We start from the raw sequence: 17,770 nt of genomic DNA on the forward strand, positions 1-17,770 counted from the left end.
CATTCAGTCTTTAGAAAAACATTGAAAACATATCTTTTTGGGAAACATCATGATTAATCTTAGCTTTAAAAATTGTTGGAAATTTATTTTCTGTTAAATTCTTATGACTGTTTGTGATCTGCTACATTGTTAGTAACTCTTGACCTGTAAACCGCACAGAACTGTGAGGTCGCTGCAGTTTATAAGAACTAATGTAATGTGAAAAAGAGGAAAGAGAATGATTTGTGAGATGACAGAAAGACCTGGAGGGGAGGTATAAGGGAGCATAGGAAGCTTAGTAGTGGACAGAGACAAGAGAAGGGGCTGGAATCAGGGAGGCTGGTAAAGTGACAACAGAGGAAGATGTAGAAGGGCTGGAGAGGTGATCTGAGTACAGCATATCAGCAAACGGTTTCAGGGCGTGAGTGAAACACAGAAGGCTAGGGAAGGAGTGTGAGACAGAGGAAGAAATAGATTGCTTGGGGGGAGTATGAGTGAAAGTTGAAAGGTTAGTAGGTAGGTACAAGGTAGAAAAGAAAGATTGAGGACTGAAGCGTGGAGATAGGGAGTGAAACGATGTGAAATCTAGCTATTAGTAGATAGGAAAAGAAAAAAGAAATGAAGAAAAAGGATGAAAGGGAAAGATTAGAACCAGAGACAGATTGATAGGAAGGTAGAATTTTTTTTTAAAGGGGTCAATTTGGGGAATGTGTATTTCTTACATATTTGTATTTTGCTCAGTATACAAAAAAAAATGTTGTGTGCGTGTGTGCATGGATACATGTGCTACCAAGGTGTACACTGAAGACAGACTGACTCTAGGAGAACTGCACAGTCCACTTATAGGTTACTTACAGGTTGCTGAGTCTAAGTCTCATACCACTGCATAACACATTTGCCTGTCCCAGTCTGGAGGAACACTATAGAAATTCTAATTCTCAGCTTGCACATTTTCAGTTGCTGAATGTATCTCCCTGCTCACCTCTAAGTGGACTCCTCAAACTAAACAACCCCTTTTTCTCTGACATACTGAACTGCTGATCATACCTTCATTTCCTCCTCTGGTTTGCCCCCAAGGTGTTTGGTTTTGCACTTGCGTTTTCCGGAAGGCTTCTCTGAACTTGTGTGTCCTGGTGAGACCTCCACACAGTCCCTGGAGAAAGTGTTTTTGAAGTCAGAGTGCCTCCGTGAGTCCTGAGGAGATGTTCTGCCTCTTGCCCATATCTCCAAGGCTCTGCCCACTGGGGATTGTTTTCTCTTTCGAACCCTGAAATCTGATGTGTAGGAATCAGGTGAGCAGCCAGCCATCAATGAGAGAAACAACAAAGAAATCTGAAAACACAGCAGTTCCTAGCCACTAAAATTCACTGGTTTGCACCGGTATTTTTAAAATGTACCATTGTACCAAGAGAATCCCTAAATTTTAAGTCTCCTGCTCTGTCTCAGCTCTCTGAACACACAGCAGTACCCTGAGCTCAATGCTATGCTTTCGCTGGATTGTGAGAATGAAGGTCTCCATAACCAGGATGCCAGTAGGCCATATATAGATGATATCTAAATTCTGATCCAATGTTTCAACAGTTGGAATAATGAAATGCTCCGAGTCCTGTTTTTAGAGAATACCACAGAGAACTCATGTGTAGTCCACAACTGAATGAACAGAGAGATATTCTGTGTGAGTTAATAAACCTGGGGAGATGGGTAGGGAACATCCAGCTCAAACTGATACCAGAGGTAAAAATGAAAAATGCTGTGAATAATCCTAGATTCTTATTTTATCCCTAGAAACACATGTTAATGTGGTGATAAATAAAGCTCTTTTTAAACTCAAATTGGTAGGTCCCTTCATTCGGTTTTACGGATGGCTGATTTTAAAATGATAATGCTGAGCACAGTATAGTACTGTTCATGCTTACTACTGTAATTCTATTTAGTTAAGACTGACATAGAAAGTAATGAATAAACTTCAATAGTGAAAAATGCAGCAGAAAGATATTTATTATGTAAAAACAGATGGGAAAGACCATGCCATTATTGCCCTCATCACACTGGTTATCAAATGATCTGCAAACTCAGTTCAAGTTTTTAATTTTGGCTTTTACTGTAGAATCCTTTGTGAAATAGGGTTGCATTAACTGAGACAGAAGGTTCTATGCTATAAGCCAGGCTCAGGAAAGTTTTTTCAACTTTCAGCAGTGACAGAGTCTGTGCTAACGCGGAGATTCCCAAACCTCTCCTGGGAACCACAGAGTCAGTCAAGTTTCTAGTAACTTCATAAGGGGAGAATGTGGCGCAGTGGTTAAAGCTACAGCCTCAAAACTCTGAGGTTGTGGGTTCAAACTCACGCTGCTCCTTGTGACCCTGGGTAAGTCACTTAATCCCCCATTGCAAACCATTCTGAGCTCCCCTGGGAGAACGGTATAGAAAATTAAATAAGATAAGATAAATAAATATGTATATGCTGGGTGTCCAGTGCATGCAGATCTCATGCATATTCATTATGGATGTGCTGTCCTAGCGGCAGGTCTTGGAAGCCCTGTGCTAGAGCAAACCAGACAGGGTGCTTTTACTGGCACTGCACCCACATTCTGGAACCAGTTACCTGCTAAGCTTGGAGAGAGTAAGAGGAAGTTTTGCAATTCTGAAAATATTTTAAAGCCTGGCTATTCCCATCTCCAATAACTTGGTAAGAGACATATTCAGATATAATATTACAGTAACTATTTTGTCATTTTACTGTGTACCATTTTTGGAAGGAATTTTCTGATGTGGTGGGTTGTCTGTCCTATTTTTGTTATATGCTGCAATCCACTTTGCTCTAGTTTTTGGTTGGAAAAGCACAGAATATAAACACTATATTAAATTTAATTAAATATGGGTTCTGTATTGAGGAAGCTGGAAAGAGGAGCTTGTAATTTGGATTTTAAATTTAGCTCATACTTTTCTATTATCAGCTCAAGCCAATTTATATTCAGGTACAGATGGTGTTTTCCTGTCCCTGGAGGGCTTACAATCTAGGTTTGTACCTGAGCAAATGGAGGGTTAAAAGACTTGCCCAAGGTCATATGGAACATTAAAGCACAGTTACTTACCGTAACAGGTGTTATCCAGGGACTGCAGGCAGATATTCTCACGTATGGGTGATGTCATCCACGGAGCCCCGATACGGACAGCTGCACAAGCAGTGTTGCTTGAAGAACTTTAGAAAGTTCGCGACTGCTGCACCATGCATGCGCAAGTGCCTTCCCACCTGACGTAGGGCACGCGTCTCCTCAGTTCAGATAGCCAGCAAAGAATCTGGCCAGGGGAGGTGTGTGGGTTGTGAAAATATCTGCCTGCTGTCCCTGGATAACACCTGTTACGGTAAGTAAAGCACAGTTACTTACCGTAACAGTTGTTATCCAGGGACAGCAGGCAGATATTCTCACACATGGGTGACGTCACCAAAGGAGCCCCGCAGCGGACAGCCTCGAAAGCAGACTTGCTTGAAGATCTTTATAAGAGCTTCCGAGTGCTGCACCACGCATGCACGCGTGCCTTCCCGCCCGAACTAGGGGGCGCATCTCCTGTGAGGATCCTCAGTTCAGATACCTAGACAAGAAGCCAACCAGGGGAGGTGGGAGGGTTGTGAGAATATCTGCCGGCTGTCCCTGGATAACAACTGTTACTGTAAGTAACTGTGCTTTATCCCAGGACAAGCAGGCAGCATATTCTCACACATGGGTGACCTCCAAGCTAAGCATAAGGGGACGGAGGGAGAGTTGGCAATTTAAGAAAAAAGATTTTGCAAAACAGATTGGCCAAAATGGCCATCCCTCCTGGAGAAAGTATCCAGACAGTAATGAGAGGTGAAAGTATGAACCGAGGACCAAGTGGCAGCCTTGCAGATTTCCTCAATAGGGGTTGATCTGAGGAAAGCTACAGATGCCGCCATTGCTCGAACTTTATCGCCCGTGACTCGACCATACAGAGGAAGACCAGCCTGAGCATAGCAGAAAGAGATGGAAGCAGCCATCCAATTGGAGATGGTTCGCTTCGAGATAGGGCGTCCCAATTTATTAGGATCAAAGGAGACGAAAAGTTGAGGAGTTGTTCTGTGAGGTTGAGTGCGTTGTAGGTAGAAAGCCAAGGCACGTTTGCAGTCCAAAGTATGAAGCGCCACTTCTCCAGGATGAGAATGAGGCTTTGGAAAAAATACTGGCAGAACAATAGAGTGATTGAGATGAAATTCTGAAACAACTTTAGGTAAGGATTTTGGATGAGTATGGAGGACCACCTTGTCATGGTGGAAAAATGTGAAAGGTGGGTCCGCAACCAAATCTTGTAACTCACTGACTCGTCAAGCAGACGTGAGGGCAATCAGGAACACAGCCTTCCAAGTGAGATACTTGAGGTGAGCTTTATCAATTGGTTCAAATGGAGGTTTCATCAGTTGAGCTCTAACTACATTGAGATCCCAGACCACTGGAGGTGGTCTAAGTGGCGGATAAACATTAAAGAGACCTTTCATAAATCGGGAAACCATAGGATGTGCAGAGAGAGGTTTCCCATCAAGAGGCTGATGAAAAGCAGCAATCGCACTGAGATGGACGCGAATAGATGTAGACTGAAGTCCAGATTGCGATAAGTGAAGTAAATAATCCAAAACAGAAGCCAAGGAGGTAGACGCTGGCTCTAATTGACGGGTGGAACACCAGGTAGAAAATCTAGTCCATTTCTCGCCATAACACTGGCGAGTGGACGGCTTTCTGGAAGCTACTAAAATATCTTGTACAGACTGAGAGAACTGGAAAGAGTTGTTTAGGTTGAAAGGAACCAAGCTGTTAAGTGTAGCAAATGCAGGTTGGGATGGAGTAAGGAACCCTGACTCTGAGTAAGCAGAGAGGGAAAAACTGGTAGAAGTAGAGGCTCCCTGATGCTGAGTTGAAGTAGAAGGGAGTACCATGGTTGTCTGGGCCACCGAGGAGCTATGAGAATCATAGTGGCACGTGTTGACTTGAGGTTTACAAGAGTCCTGAGAATCAGCGGAAACGGAGGGAAAGCATAAAGAAATTGATCCCTCCAGTCCAGGAGAAAGGCATCTGCCTCCAGACGCTGAGGGGAGTATATCCGGGAGCAAAATTGAGGCAGCTTGTAGTTGAGGGGGGACGTAAAGAGATCTATCTGCGGAGTCCCCCAGCGAGCAAAAACTTGACGAAGTGTGGGAGAATTGAGTGTCCACTCGTGAGGTTGTAGAAGGCGACTCATGTTGTCCGCCAGACAGTTGTGTTGACCTTGAATGTAGACAGCTCTGAGAAAAATGTTGTGATGAATTGCCCAAGTCCACATCTGCAGAGCCTCCTGGCACAGGGAATGAGAACCCGTTCCTCCCTGTTTGTTGACATAATACATGACCACCTGGTTATCCGTCCGCACGAGAACCACATTGTCGTGAAGAAGGTGCTGAAAGGCTTTGAGGGCATTGAAAATCGCTCTGAGTTCCAACAGACTGATATGACAACGACAGTCCTGCGAAGTCCAGAGACCCTGTGTACGAAGGCCATCGACATGGGCTCCCCAAGCGTAAGTGGATGAGTCCGTGGTGAGTACTTTCTGTTTTCGACAATTCTTTGAACTCCCATCCTTATGTTTTTCCCTACCTACATTTCTATTATAAATTGTATTTCATTTCCCCTTTTTCCCTTCGTTCATGTTTGTTTTTATTTAATGGTTATATATTAATTAATTTTTTATTGTTAATTTTAAAAATGTAATTTTTATCTTATAGTTGTAATTTAAATATTTTCTTTTATGTATGTACATCGCTTTGAAGCAAGATTAAGCGATTAATCAAAAATTTTAATAAACTTGAAACTTGATGAGGCAGAGTGTGGAACAGCAAATCTCTGGAAAGATTGGAAAAGAGCATCCACCAGTGGAGAGACTGCTTCAACAAAGGAGTTACTGTAATCTGTTGTGAAGGCGGGTCGATCGCCTGTTGCCACTGGGATGCCAGGGTCCACTGAGGAATACGAAGGTGAAGTCTGGCAAAAGGAGTCACATGAACTGTAGAAGCCATGTGGCCGAGTAGTATCATCATTTGCCTTGCAGAAATAAATGGAAGACTATACACCTGATGACAAAGGCGGATGAGGGTATCTCGACGTGATGGAGGTAGAAACGCTCTGAGGCGGATAGGTATCCAGGGTGGCCCCAATGAATTGGAGAGATTGAGATGGGGTCAACTGGGATTTTGAAAAGTTAATTTCGAACCCCAGACGTTGGAGAAATAGAATAGTCTGTCGGGTCGCTGCAATAACCCCTTGTTGAGAGGGGGCTTTGATTAGCCAGTTGTCGAGGTATTTAAAAACTTGAAGACCTTGAGTGCACAGAGCTGCAGCCACCACCACCAGACATTTTGTGAAGACTCTGGGGTTAGAAGTGAGTCCGAAAGGAAGGACTCTGTATGAAGATCTCCCACCTGGAATCTGAGATACTTGCGAGAGGTTGGGTGAATGGGGATATGGGTATAAGCCTCTTTGAGATCCAGCGAGCACATCCAATCTCCCTGATTCATCAGGGAATACAAAAGTGGGCAATGAGAGCATCCAAAATTTCTCTTTGACCAGGAATTTATTGAGAACCCTGAGGTCCAAAATGGGTCGCAAATCCTCCATCTTCTTTGGAACCAGAAAATAATGGGAGTAGAACCCCAAGTTCTACTAAGAAAGAGGAATCTCCTTGACAGCTCGAAGGCGAAGAAGCGCTTGAACTTCCTGAAGAAGAAGAGGAAGTTGCGACCGATTGGAAGGACATTCTCTTGGAGGGTGATCTGGAGGTACTTGAAGGAAATGAAGAGAGTATCCCTCTCGCAGAATGGTGAGAACCCAGAGGTCGGATGTGATCATTTCCCACTGATGGTAGAAATGGGAAAGACGACCTCCTATGGGCAGAAGAGAATTCCGATGCAGGGAGGTTGGAATGCTCAAGCTGGGAACGTCAAAAAGACTGAGCTGGCTTGGTGGCAGCAGGAGTTTGGGACTTCTGTTGACGTTGCTGCTGCTGAGGACGACGAGGTGGAGGCCTGGAAAAAGCAGGAGTCGTTTTCTGAGGGTAACGATGTTGTGTCTGTTTGTATGCCCGAGCTGGAGGTGTCTTGGGCTTTGGTCGAATGAGAGAAGCAAAAGAGCGCTCATGTTCCGAGAGACACTTAGTAGCCGCTTCAATGGAATCATCAAATAATTCATTACCTTGACAAGGTAAGTTGGCCAATCGATCTTGAAGATTGGGATCCATGTCAACAATATGTAGCCAAGCCAGTCTACGCATGGCTACAGCAAAGGCAGATACTCGAGATGATAATTCAAAAGCATCATAGGAAGCCTGCAGCATGAAGAGTCTCAACTCGGAAAGAGTCTTGAGGATTTGCTTAAACTCCGGAAGATGTGCTTTGGAAATGTCAGGATAAAAGGAAGGCAACAATTTCAAAAAATGGTTGAAATAGGTAGAAAAAGTGTAATTATAATTAAGAACCCTATTGGCCATCATCGAGTTTTGGTATAAACGACGGCCAAACTTGTCCATGGTACGACCCTCCCTGCCTGGTGGTACTGCAGCATAAAGCTTGGAAGGATGAGCCTTTTTCAAAGATGATTCCACCACCAGGGACTGATGGGATAACTGAGATTTCTCAAATCCCTTACAGGGGACCGTACAGTATCTAGATCCCAATTTGGAAGGAATAGCCGTAATTGAATAGGGAGTTTCCATATTCCGCATGAAAGTCTGTTTAAGGACTGGAGTCATAGGCAATCTCAAAGTCTCTTTGGGAGGATGAGAAAGTTCCATGTCGGCTAAGTATTCTGGAGTATACTTAGAATCGGAATGAAGATCCAGATTGAGGGCCTGGCCCATATCAAACACAAACTTAGCAAAAGAAGTAGATTTGGTGGAGGACTCATCAGGTGAAGGAGTACGAGACCTCGGAGCCATAGAATAGGAAGGAGACGCCTCTCTAGAGTATTGAGACAAAGGTTCAGACATAGAAACATAGAAAGATGACGGCAGAAAAGGGCTATAGCCCACCAAGTCTGCCCACACTACTGACCCACCCCAATAAGTCTAGATGCTAGTGAATCATCTTACGTAGGGATCCCACGTACATGTCCCATTTGCTCTTAAAGTCAAGCACGCCGGTGGCCTCGACCACCTGCACCGGAAGCTTATTCCAGTGATCTACCACTCTTTCCGTGAAAAAATACTTCCTGGTGTCACTACTAAATTTCCCCCTTCTGAGTTTAAGCGGATGCCCTCTTGTGGTCGAGGGTCCTTTGGGGAAGAGGATGTCATCTTCCACCTCGACACGTCCTGTGATGTATTTAAATGTCTCAATCATGTCCCCCCTCTCCCTGCGTTCCTCAAGAGTGTAGAGCCGCAGTCTGCTCAGTCTCTCTTCGTACGAGAGACCCTTGAACCCCAAGATCGTCCTAATGGCCATCCGCTGAACCGACTCGACTCTAAGCACGTCTTTACGGTAATGTGGCCTCCAGAATTGCACACAGTATTCCAGATGAGGTCTCACCATGGTTTTGTACAGCGGCATTATGACTTCTGGTTTCCGACTGACGAAACTTCTATTGATACATTCCATCATTTGCCTTGCCTTGGATGTGGCCTTCTCTACCTGCTTGGCAGCCTTCATGTCTGCACTGATGACTACTCCCAAATCTCGTTCTACTGAGGTTCTAGCTAATGTTACTCCATTTAAGGTGTAAGTTCTGCACGGATTTCTGCTACCGAGGTGCACGACCTTACATTTCGTAGCATTGAAGCCTAGCTGCCATGTCGAGGACCAGTTTTCCAACGTTCGAAGGTCCTGTGTCATACTATCCTGTAAAAAGCTTTCACTTACTATATTGCATGGTAATGGAAGAAGCTGCACTCTCTACCTGAGGTGGAGTCATCGAATGTTTGCGCTTTAGACTCCACACAGGCGACGTCCCTGGAGTTCGAGGCACAGAATGTGTCGATGCAGGAGGAGAAGAGGCTCGTACAGTTGGCTTCGATGGAGGAGTCCTTGATCCTGAAAAACTCCAAGTCGAGGCCTCTCGAGATCGAGACTTGTGTTTCGCTGTAGAAGAACGAGACACAGACGCCTCGGTATCCATAGGAGACTGGGACACAGACGCCATTGCACAAAGCTTCGAAGAAAAATGGGCGAGACAGGAGAGACTTCGATGGAGGCTCCGGTGAAGAGTCACTGGAAGAGACTCGCTTCGGCTTATGAGATCTGCCTCGAGGCAACACCACTGGAGGATCAGGGTCGAGGACGGAAGAAGTTGAGCCACTGTCGAGGAAATCTGTGTGGTTAAGAAGGTCTTCAACATGTCCTCGAACATAGGCACCGAGACAGGGGGATCTGGTTTCATAGGTGCCACAGTGCGCTCCAAAGAGGGCGACCTCGAAGATGAGTATTCCCTACTCTTGGAGGCATGCTTAGAAGGAAGTCTCAAAGAAGAGTCTGGTGGCTTCTTAGGCACGGTACCTGAAAGAGAGACAGGAGACTTACCCAGCAAGGACAATTTCACTGGAGGCACCGTCGAGGCCTTCAAGACCGAAGTCGAGGCCTTAGCAGGAATGGAAGTCGTGGTCGAGATCGAGGCCTTCGAGACCGAAGCTCCAGCCGAAGCCGAGGTCGAGGCCTTTGAGACCGAGGCGGGTGCCGAAGTCACGGTCGAGGTCTTCGAGACTGAGGTCGGGGTCTTCGAAGCCGAGTCCAATCCCGAGGTCGAGGCCTTGTCAGGGGCTGGCTCCATGCTGCCAAAAAGTTGCTGGAACTGGTCGCACCAATGACGAAAGGCCCTAGACTGAAGAGTCCAACAGGATGTACACTCTTCAGGGGAATGAGAAGGCCCCAAACACCGAGAATGAGGGTCGGTAAGGGAATTCGTCTTTTTATACTGGTGACAGCGTTTAAACCCAGTAAGGGGTCGGGACACTGAAAAAATAAAGTCCGTGTTTCTTCTGTGGAGGTCTGGCATAAGACGCAGACTTTGGAGGATAATGCCTTTGATAAGAGATAGATGGTTTGTATCCTCGGGAAGCAGAAGATTTAGCCTTAGGTCATGCTCACACAGTTTCTTGGTGGCATTTTCTATGTAGTCCCCAAAGAGCTTGTCACCAAGACAAGGGATGTTTGCTAATCTGTCCTGGAGATAAGGATCCATATCAACAATTCGCAATCAAACCAGCCATCGCATGGCCACTGAAAATGCTGTAATTCGAGAGGTCAGTTCATAAGCATCATATGACGACTGCACCATATGTACTCGAAGCTGGGTGAGAGTACGATACATACGTTTGAAGGCAAATATTTGAAAAAGTTTGGCATGGTCTTTATCCAAAATTTCAAATATGAAGTAAAGAAAAAAATTATAATTCAAAATTCTGTTGGCCATCATAGAGTTTTGGTACAATCTGCAACCATACTTATCCATGGTGCTACCCTCACGTCCTGGGGGTCCCGTAGCATACACTTTAGAAGGATTAGACCTCTTCATAGAAGATTCCACCATCAAAGACTGGTGGGAGAGCTAAGGCTTCTCAAAACCCTTATACTGGATGACTTTGTAGCGAGAGTCCAGTTTCCCAGGAACTGCAGGAACCGAGTATGGAGTGTCCAAACTTCTATGAAAAGTTTAAGGATGCCATTTATGGGAAGCTTAAGCAATTCCTTAGGAGGATGTTTAAGTTCTAACTCCTCCATATACTCCTTGGTGTACTTGGAGTCTGCTTCCAGTTTAATTTTAAGGTCCATACTTATCTGATGAATGAATCGAGTAAAGGAAACTGGTTCAGATGGTGAAAGCTCCCTTTGAGAGGTGGAACGAGGAGAACTCTCTGTTGGGGAACCAGATGCTGCCATGTATGAAGGCGAAACCCCATGGGTATACTTAAAATGAATGTCCAAATCCTCATGCATGGAGGAAGAAGAGTATTGCCGGTCAGAACGGTGTGGAGTTGAAGGAGTGGGTGATGCAGGTGAGAGATGTTTAGATTTGGAGGCATGCTTTCCCGATGTTGAAGATGGTGATGAATGTTTTGAGAAACTGGACCCATGCCTCTAAACACGACGGTGCTACTGTCAACACTCCGAAGAAGAATGATGCTTCGGTGGAGGAGACTGAAGTTTTGATGAACAATTTTTAGGAGAGGGTGATCGATGTCTCGATGATCAATGTTTAGGAGAGATTGATCGATGCTTCGATGCTCATTGTTTCAGAGAAACTGATCAATGCTTCGATGGCCGATGCTTCGAAGAAGATGAAGACTGGTGCTTCGATAAAGGTGAAGAATAATGCTTCGGTGGAGAGCTATGCTAAAAAGAGCGATGCTTTGGTGAAGCAGATTGATTCCGAGAAGACTGATGCCGAGAAGAATGGCTCGAAGATGAGGATTCCTGTCGTCGAAACAGCATCGGTGTCTTGAGACCTTCAGTCGGCATGGACCAATTCTTAGGCTGGACTGATATTGGAGGTGCCGACATGGGAGTGACCATGGAGAACATGCTGCTAAAATCCAACTTAAAGAGAGCATCGAGCTTCTCTTTAAAGGCTTGCACCGATACCATAGGTGTAGACATCGGTATTACTGGTGTTCTGGCTCAGTCCGGTGAGGAAGACATCGAAGAAGATGCTCCATGAGATTTGGAGGAGAGTCGCATGAGAGGTCTCTGTGTGGCCAGCATGAATGGACTAGATGCCTGTATGGCCTGTGACTCTGTCTGGGAAGCTGGTGGCTTCTTTGCTAGCTTACCTGACTGGGATGGGAACATCGACTTAGACATCGGTGCTTCGGGCAATATCAAAATCTTTGAGGTCAATGGTTTACCCGATGACGAGGGTTTACCCGATGATGATGTCTTAACCGGAGTAGTATCCATATTACCGAAGATTTTAGCTTGTTGGATATGCAGGTTCTTTATGGATCTCTTCTGTAGTGTGGCACAGCGTAAACAAGACTCCACACAGTGGTCTGGGCCCAAGCCCTGAATGCACCACTTGTGGGGGTCTGTTAGTGAAATTGTGCGCTGACACCTTGTACACTTTTTAAAGTTGGTAATCAGGTGGGACATGGACAGGAATACCGCCTCAGTCAAATTAAAGTCGGAGAGCTGAGGTGGCGGACAAAGCCCCACTGTCAAGAACGTCCGAAAAAAGAAAAAAGAGAAAATATATATATATTATGTTTAACAAGAGAAAAAGATCAAGCACAGATGTAAACCGAAGGAAAAAACAAAACTCGTGGCTGAAAGGCACTAGTAAACTCTCACGCAGAACGTCGAAGTAAGGGCTTCTCAGCTCCGTGGAAAAACTAGAACTGAGGAGACGCATGCCCTACATTGGGCAGGAAGGAACTCACACTTGTGCGGTGCGGCAGTCGCAAACTTTCTAAAGTTCTTCAAGCATAGATTACAATTAATTCAGAATACTGCTGCGAAGCTGATCTTTGGCTCCCAGTTTTTTTAGAGTGCAATTTAAATGCGCTTGTATTTCTTTTAAAATTATACATGGTATCTTTAATCCTCTTATTCCTTTATTTTGGAATGTTTACCGATTCTCCTTTGCAAGAGGTATCCAACAATTTAAACTCTCCCTTCCTTCTAAAAAAGGGATTAAAGGAGTCAAGATCTTCAGTCAATCTTTGGTCTTTAATTCTCTCAACTCTGGAATGATCTCCCCTTTTTTTTTTTAAGGAGTTCCAGTTCGTTTCAATTTTTCAGTAAATCTTTAAAAACTACTCTATTTGCCAAACATTTTGAAAATTAATTCTTTTGAAATTTTGCTATTATCTTCTATTTATCATTTGTAAATCACTCCCTGTTTATTTAATTGTTGTAAACCTAGTCGAGCCTTCTCAGAATGATGACTCGGTATACAAAGTTAAGCTTTAGTTTAGTTTAGTTTGTGCAGGTGTCCGCATCGGGGCTCCTTGGATGACGTCACCCATACATGAGAATTTGCTGCCTGCTTGTTCTGAGATAATAGGATATACCTAAGGACACCTGCCTACTGCATGTTGAAAGGGCTTACCGCAGGATGTGTACTGCTGTCCCACGGTAAAACTGCCTATCTGCATGCGTACACCGCCTGCTAAAATAATTTTTCTGAATTTTCTCAAAGGGGGCTGTTTGGGGGATGGAGAGTAGGTGCTGCAGCGCTAATCAGTTAACATATGACGCATTGCTGCTTGCTAATTAATTAGCAAGGGGTAAATAGGTGTCACTAAGGGCTCTTGCAGAAACTCTTTTTAATGGCCACGCACCAATGACAAAATTAGCATGTGGCTACTAATTAAGAAAATGAGAATGTCAGCCATTTTCTGGCTGCGGTACAAGTAGTTTAGTAGGTGGGAAAGACACACATTAACAACTCGCTAAGGTCACTTTTGCCACAGCTTTAGTAAAAGGACCCCTAAGTCTCTGTCTTCATATCTTACTCCTTCCACACTGCTCCTTGTGACCCTGGGCAAGTCACTTAATCCCCCATTGCCCCAGGTACATTAGATAGAGTGTGAGCCTGCCGGGACAGATAGGGAAAAATGCTTGAGTACCTGAATGTAAACCACTTAGACTAGAAGTGGTATATAAATGCATAAATAAATAAAAAATAATAATAGTAAGATCAAATCAACTACCAAAATATTTGTGCTTTAAAATGTTAGTGCAGAAGGAAACAAACAAACAGCAGGTCCAAAGAAAGTGAGCCCAATGTTTTTGGCACAGTGAATAGCTGGCATGTTATATATTACTTGGTTCTAAATTAAAAAAAAAATAAAAGGCAGAAAAAACATAACCGTACAATGGTACCTGAACACTAAGCAAGAGAGCAGGCTCCAAAGTTGAAGAAAGCTATGCCACTGATTTAGATTCTACTATCTACCAAAGAATGTTGCCTACCAAACTTTATAATCCTGAACCATAAAGACCTGATGAAAACACAACAAACTTCTGAAGCACTATCACCTTATCAAAGTGGGAATGTTACCCATAATCTTCTGCTCTTCCTGAAATGGAAAGAATGAACATGGACCCAAACCCCCCCAGCAAAACTGGGAACATTTGGAGAAAGGTGATCCATTTTTACATGGTACACAAAATACATAAAAAATGATGCAAACTATCTTGTGGCACTTCCTCTAACATTTACCTTAAGAGTGGTTCTTTATCTCTATTATGTGTTGTCATTAATCAAAGAGTAGGTTCTTACCTGGATAATTTTCTTTCAGTTAATCTACTATGGATTCTGTACATGTAGTGATTTATCCCTTCTTGTGAACTGGCTTGCAGAGAGAGAATACTTACAGCTTTGAGCACCTCCCCTATAGAGGCGGAGCCCCAGTACACACCTCAGTTTAGTCCCAAAGCAATCAAGCTCCACTGGAACAAAAGACAAAAAAGGAGGGGAATGGGGAAAATCCCCACAATAATAAGAAATTCTGGTTTGCTCTGCAACTCAGAGCACAAGAATTAAAAGAAAACATCCTAACAACTGAAATGCAACCATAGAAAAACAACCTGCTGTGTGCAACTGGCATGAACATTAAGAAAGCCAGAGGCTGAGGAATATACTTATATATACCGGATTTCTTGGCATTTAGCCATCTGGCTGACAGGAGAAGAACTCCAGGCCTGGAACACAGAAATATCTGAGGCAGAAAGCAGGCAATACAGGAAAGGCAGAGAGCGGGCTGTACAGAATCTGTAATAGATTAACTGAAAGAAGATAATGCAGGTAAGCTACGATGCAAATGGGAAGAAAAAAATAGAAAACATGGTAATACAGGGGGAACAAAACAATTTTTAGACATGTTAGTGATAGAAGGAAGTGAAAAAGTGTCATTGTGAGACTCAAAGGTGAAGGGGAGGAATATGTAGAAGTTGATAAAGATGAGGCTGAATTACTTAAACTGAAATGCTGGGAGCAGGACACAGAAGACAAATGTAAATAGGAATGGTGGTGTGGTAGACTCTGAATGATTTTCAGAGGACTGTGTTTGTAAAGAGCTAGCTAAAAGTGGAGAAAGTGATGGGGCCAGATGACATACATTTGAGGGTACTGAAGGAACTTAGGGAAGTTCTAGTGGCTCCACTAGCTCACCTTTTCAATGCTTCTCTAGAGTAGAGAGTGGTACCAGAGGACTTGAGAAGGGTGGATATGATCCCTCTCTACAAAACTGAAAATAAGGAAGAGGTAGGGAACTACAGGCTGGTAAGTCTGGCTTCAGTGGTAAGTAAATTAATGGAAACATTTTTAAAACAGAGAACAGTTAAGGTTCTGGAATCCAAAGGTCTACAGGACAAGGCACTATGGATTCACTAGATGCAGGTCTTGTCAGACAAACCTGATCATCTTCTCTGACTGGGTGACCAGAGAGTTGGATAGAGGGAGAGGGCTTGATGTGGTATATTTAGATTTTAGCAAAGCATTTGACTCTGTTCTACACTGGTACCTAATAAATAAACTAAGTGCCCTCAATATAGGCTTCAAAGTGACAGACTGGGTCAGGAACTAGTTAAGAAAAAGGTTACAGAGCGTAGTGGTCAATGGAGATCGCTCTGGGAAAGGACTGTTACCAACGGTGTGCCACAAGGTTCGGTTCTTGGCCCTGTTCTTTTACGTGATATTGCCAAAGGGCTGTCTGGTAAGATTTGCCTCTTTGTGGATGATACAAAAATGTGCAATAGGGCAGACATCCCTGATGATGTAGAGAACATAAGGACCTACTGAAATTTGAAGAATAGTCTGTAATTTGGCAGATAAGATTTAATGCTAAGAAATACAAGATCATGCATTTGGGCTGCAAAAACCCAAGGGAACAGTACAGTTTACGGGGAGAAGACCTTTTGTGCAGTTACAGGGAAATACTTTTAAAACCAATAGGGGGAACTTTTTTTCACTCAGAGAATAGTTAAGCTCTGGAACGTATTGCCAGAGGTTGTGGTAAGAGTGGATAGCGTAGCTGGTTTTAAGACAGGTTTGGACAAGTTCCTGGAGGAAAGGTCCATAATCTGTTAATGAGAAAGACATGGGGAAAGCCACTGCTTGCCCTGATCGGTAGCATGGAATATTGCTTCTCCTTGGGTTTTGGCCAGGTACTAGTGACCTGGATTGGCCACCGTGAGAACGGGCTACTGGGCTTGATAGACCATTAGTCTGACCCAGTAAGGCTATTCTAATGTTCTTATATTCTTATGCACGAAAGAGGAGTGGGACATGGGTGTGATAGTATGTGATGATCTTAGGGTAGCCAAACAGGCTGAAAAGATGACAGCGAAAGCTAGAAGGATGCTTGGGTGCATAGGGAAAGGAATGGCCGGTAGGAAAAATGAAGTAATATTGTGTACAATTCCGGAGACCATACTTCAAAAATATATAAACAGGATGGAGTTGGTCCAGAATAAAGCTACTAATGGTCAATGATCTTTGTCATAAAGCATATGTGGACAGACTTACATATCTCAATATGTATACTCAATTATGTATGCTCTGGAACAGGGGTGGGCAAACTTTTTGACTCGTGGGCCACAATGGATTCTTAAATTTGACAGATGGGTCGCACCAAGAGCATCTTTCTATCCCTCCATCCCTCCGTGCAGCAGAACCCTTGTCCAGCTTCCATCCCTCCCTCCCATCCCTTGTGCAGCAAAACCCTTGAGCACCTGCCCAGCCACACAACTGAACCCCTGCTGACCCTCCATCCTTCTCTCCCATCCAAACCCCACCGACCGTGAGCCCTACATACCTGCCCTCCAGAGCAGCGTCGGGCAGAGGGAATTCCCCAACAAGAGAAGGCTGCGAAGCAGCCTGTTTAGAGTGCTGCCAGCCGACACTGCCCTGGAGGGAGGTATGTAGGGCTTGCGGTCGGCGGAGTTCGAATTGTCAGCGGGCCGGATTAAAAAAACTAAACGGGACAGATATGGCCGGTGGGCCATAGTTTGCCCATGTCTGCTCTGGAACATATTGCCAGAGGTTGTGGTATGAGCGGATAGTGTAGCTGGTTTTAAGAAAGGTTTGGACAATTTCCTGAAGGAAAAGTCCATAGTCTGTTATTGAAAAAGACATGAGGGAAGCCACTGCTTGCCCTGGATCGGTAGCATGGAATGTTTCTACTCTTTGGGTTTTGGCCAGGTACTAGGGACCTGGATTGGTCACCGTGAGAATGGGCTACTGGGCTTGATAAACCATTGGTCTGACCCAGTAAGGTTATTCTTATGTATTCTGGAGAAAAGGTAGGAGCGGGGAGATATGATAGAGACATTTAAATACCTACGTGACATAAATCTGCATAAGGCAAGTATTTTTCATTTGAAAGGAAACTCTGAAATGAGAGGGCATAGGATGAAGTAACCTCAGAAAATACTTTTTCACATAAATGCATGGAATGGCCTCCCGGTGAAGGTAGTGGAGACAAAAAGTGTATCTGAATTCAAGAAATCTTGGGACAAGTATATTGGATCTCTAAAGGAAGGGATAGTAGATGGCATCATTAGGTAGATTAGAAAAACCATATTATCTGCCTTCATTTTTCTCTGTTTCTATTTCTATATTTTTTCCCATTTATAACTCAAGATTTTGCCAAATCCCTGTCTAAATAACCAATATTCAAAATAGGAAGGGCAGGTTTTAGTGGTTACTTTAGTTTATTGGGATTTATTATCCGTCTTTATGAAGAGGTTCACCCCAATCTGAGTATGCAAGTGACGCCACACTAGTCTTGAACAGTACTGTAAAGTCTTGTATTTTCTGAATGA

The 17,770-nt window shown here is 44.0% G+C and overlaps 1 protein-coding gene across 5 annotated transcripts in view; it reads right to left on the reverse strand.

The window, feature by feature from the left end:
* Positions 1-17,770, reverse strand: part of BCORL1 (BCL6 corepressor like 1) — a 97,239-nt gene that overhangs the window by 32,525 nt on the left and 46,944 nt on the right. For all 5 annotated transcript variants that reach the window (XM_033945888.1, XM_033945887.1, XM_033945885.1 and 2 more), the window contains one exon: positions 1,027-1,253. In XM_033945888.1, coding sequence (XP_033801779.1) covers positions 1,027-1,253 — 227 coding nt within the window. The remainder of the gene's footprint in view (positions 1-1,026; positions 1,254-17,770) is intronic.

Source organism: Geotrypetes seraphini, chromosome 5 (genome assembly GCF_902459505.1).
Source record: "Geotrypetes seraphini chromosome 5, aGeoSer1.1, whole genome shotgun sequence".
Lineage (NCBI taxonomy): Eukaryota > Metazoa > Chordata > Amphibia > Gymnophiona > Dermophiidae > Geotrypetes > Geotrypetes seraphini.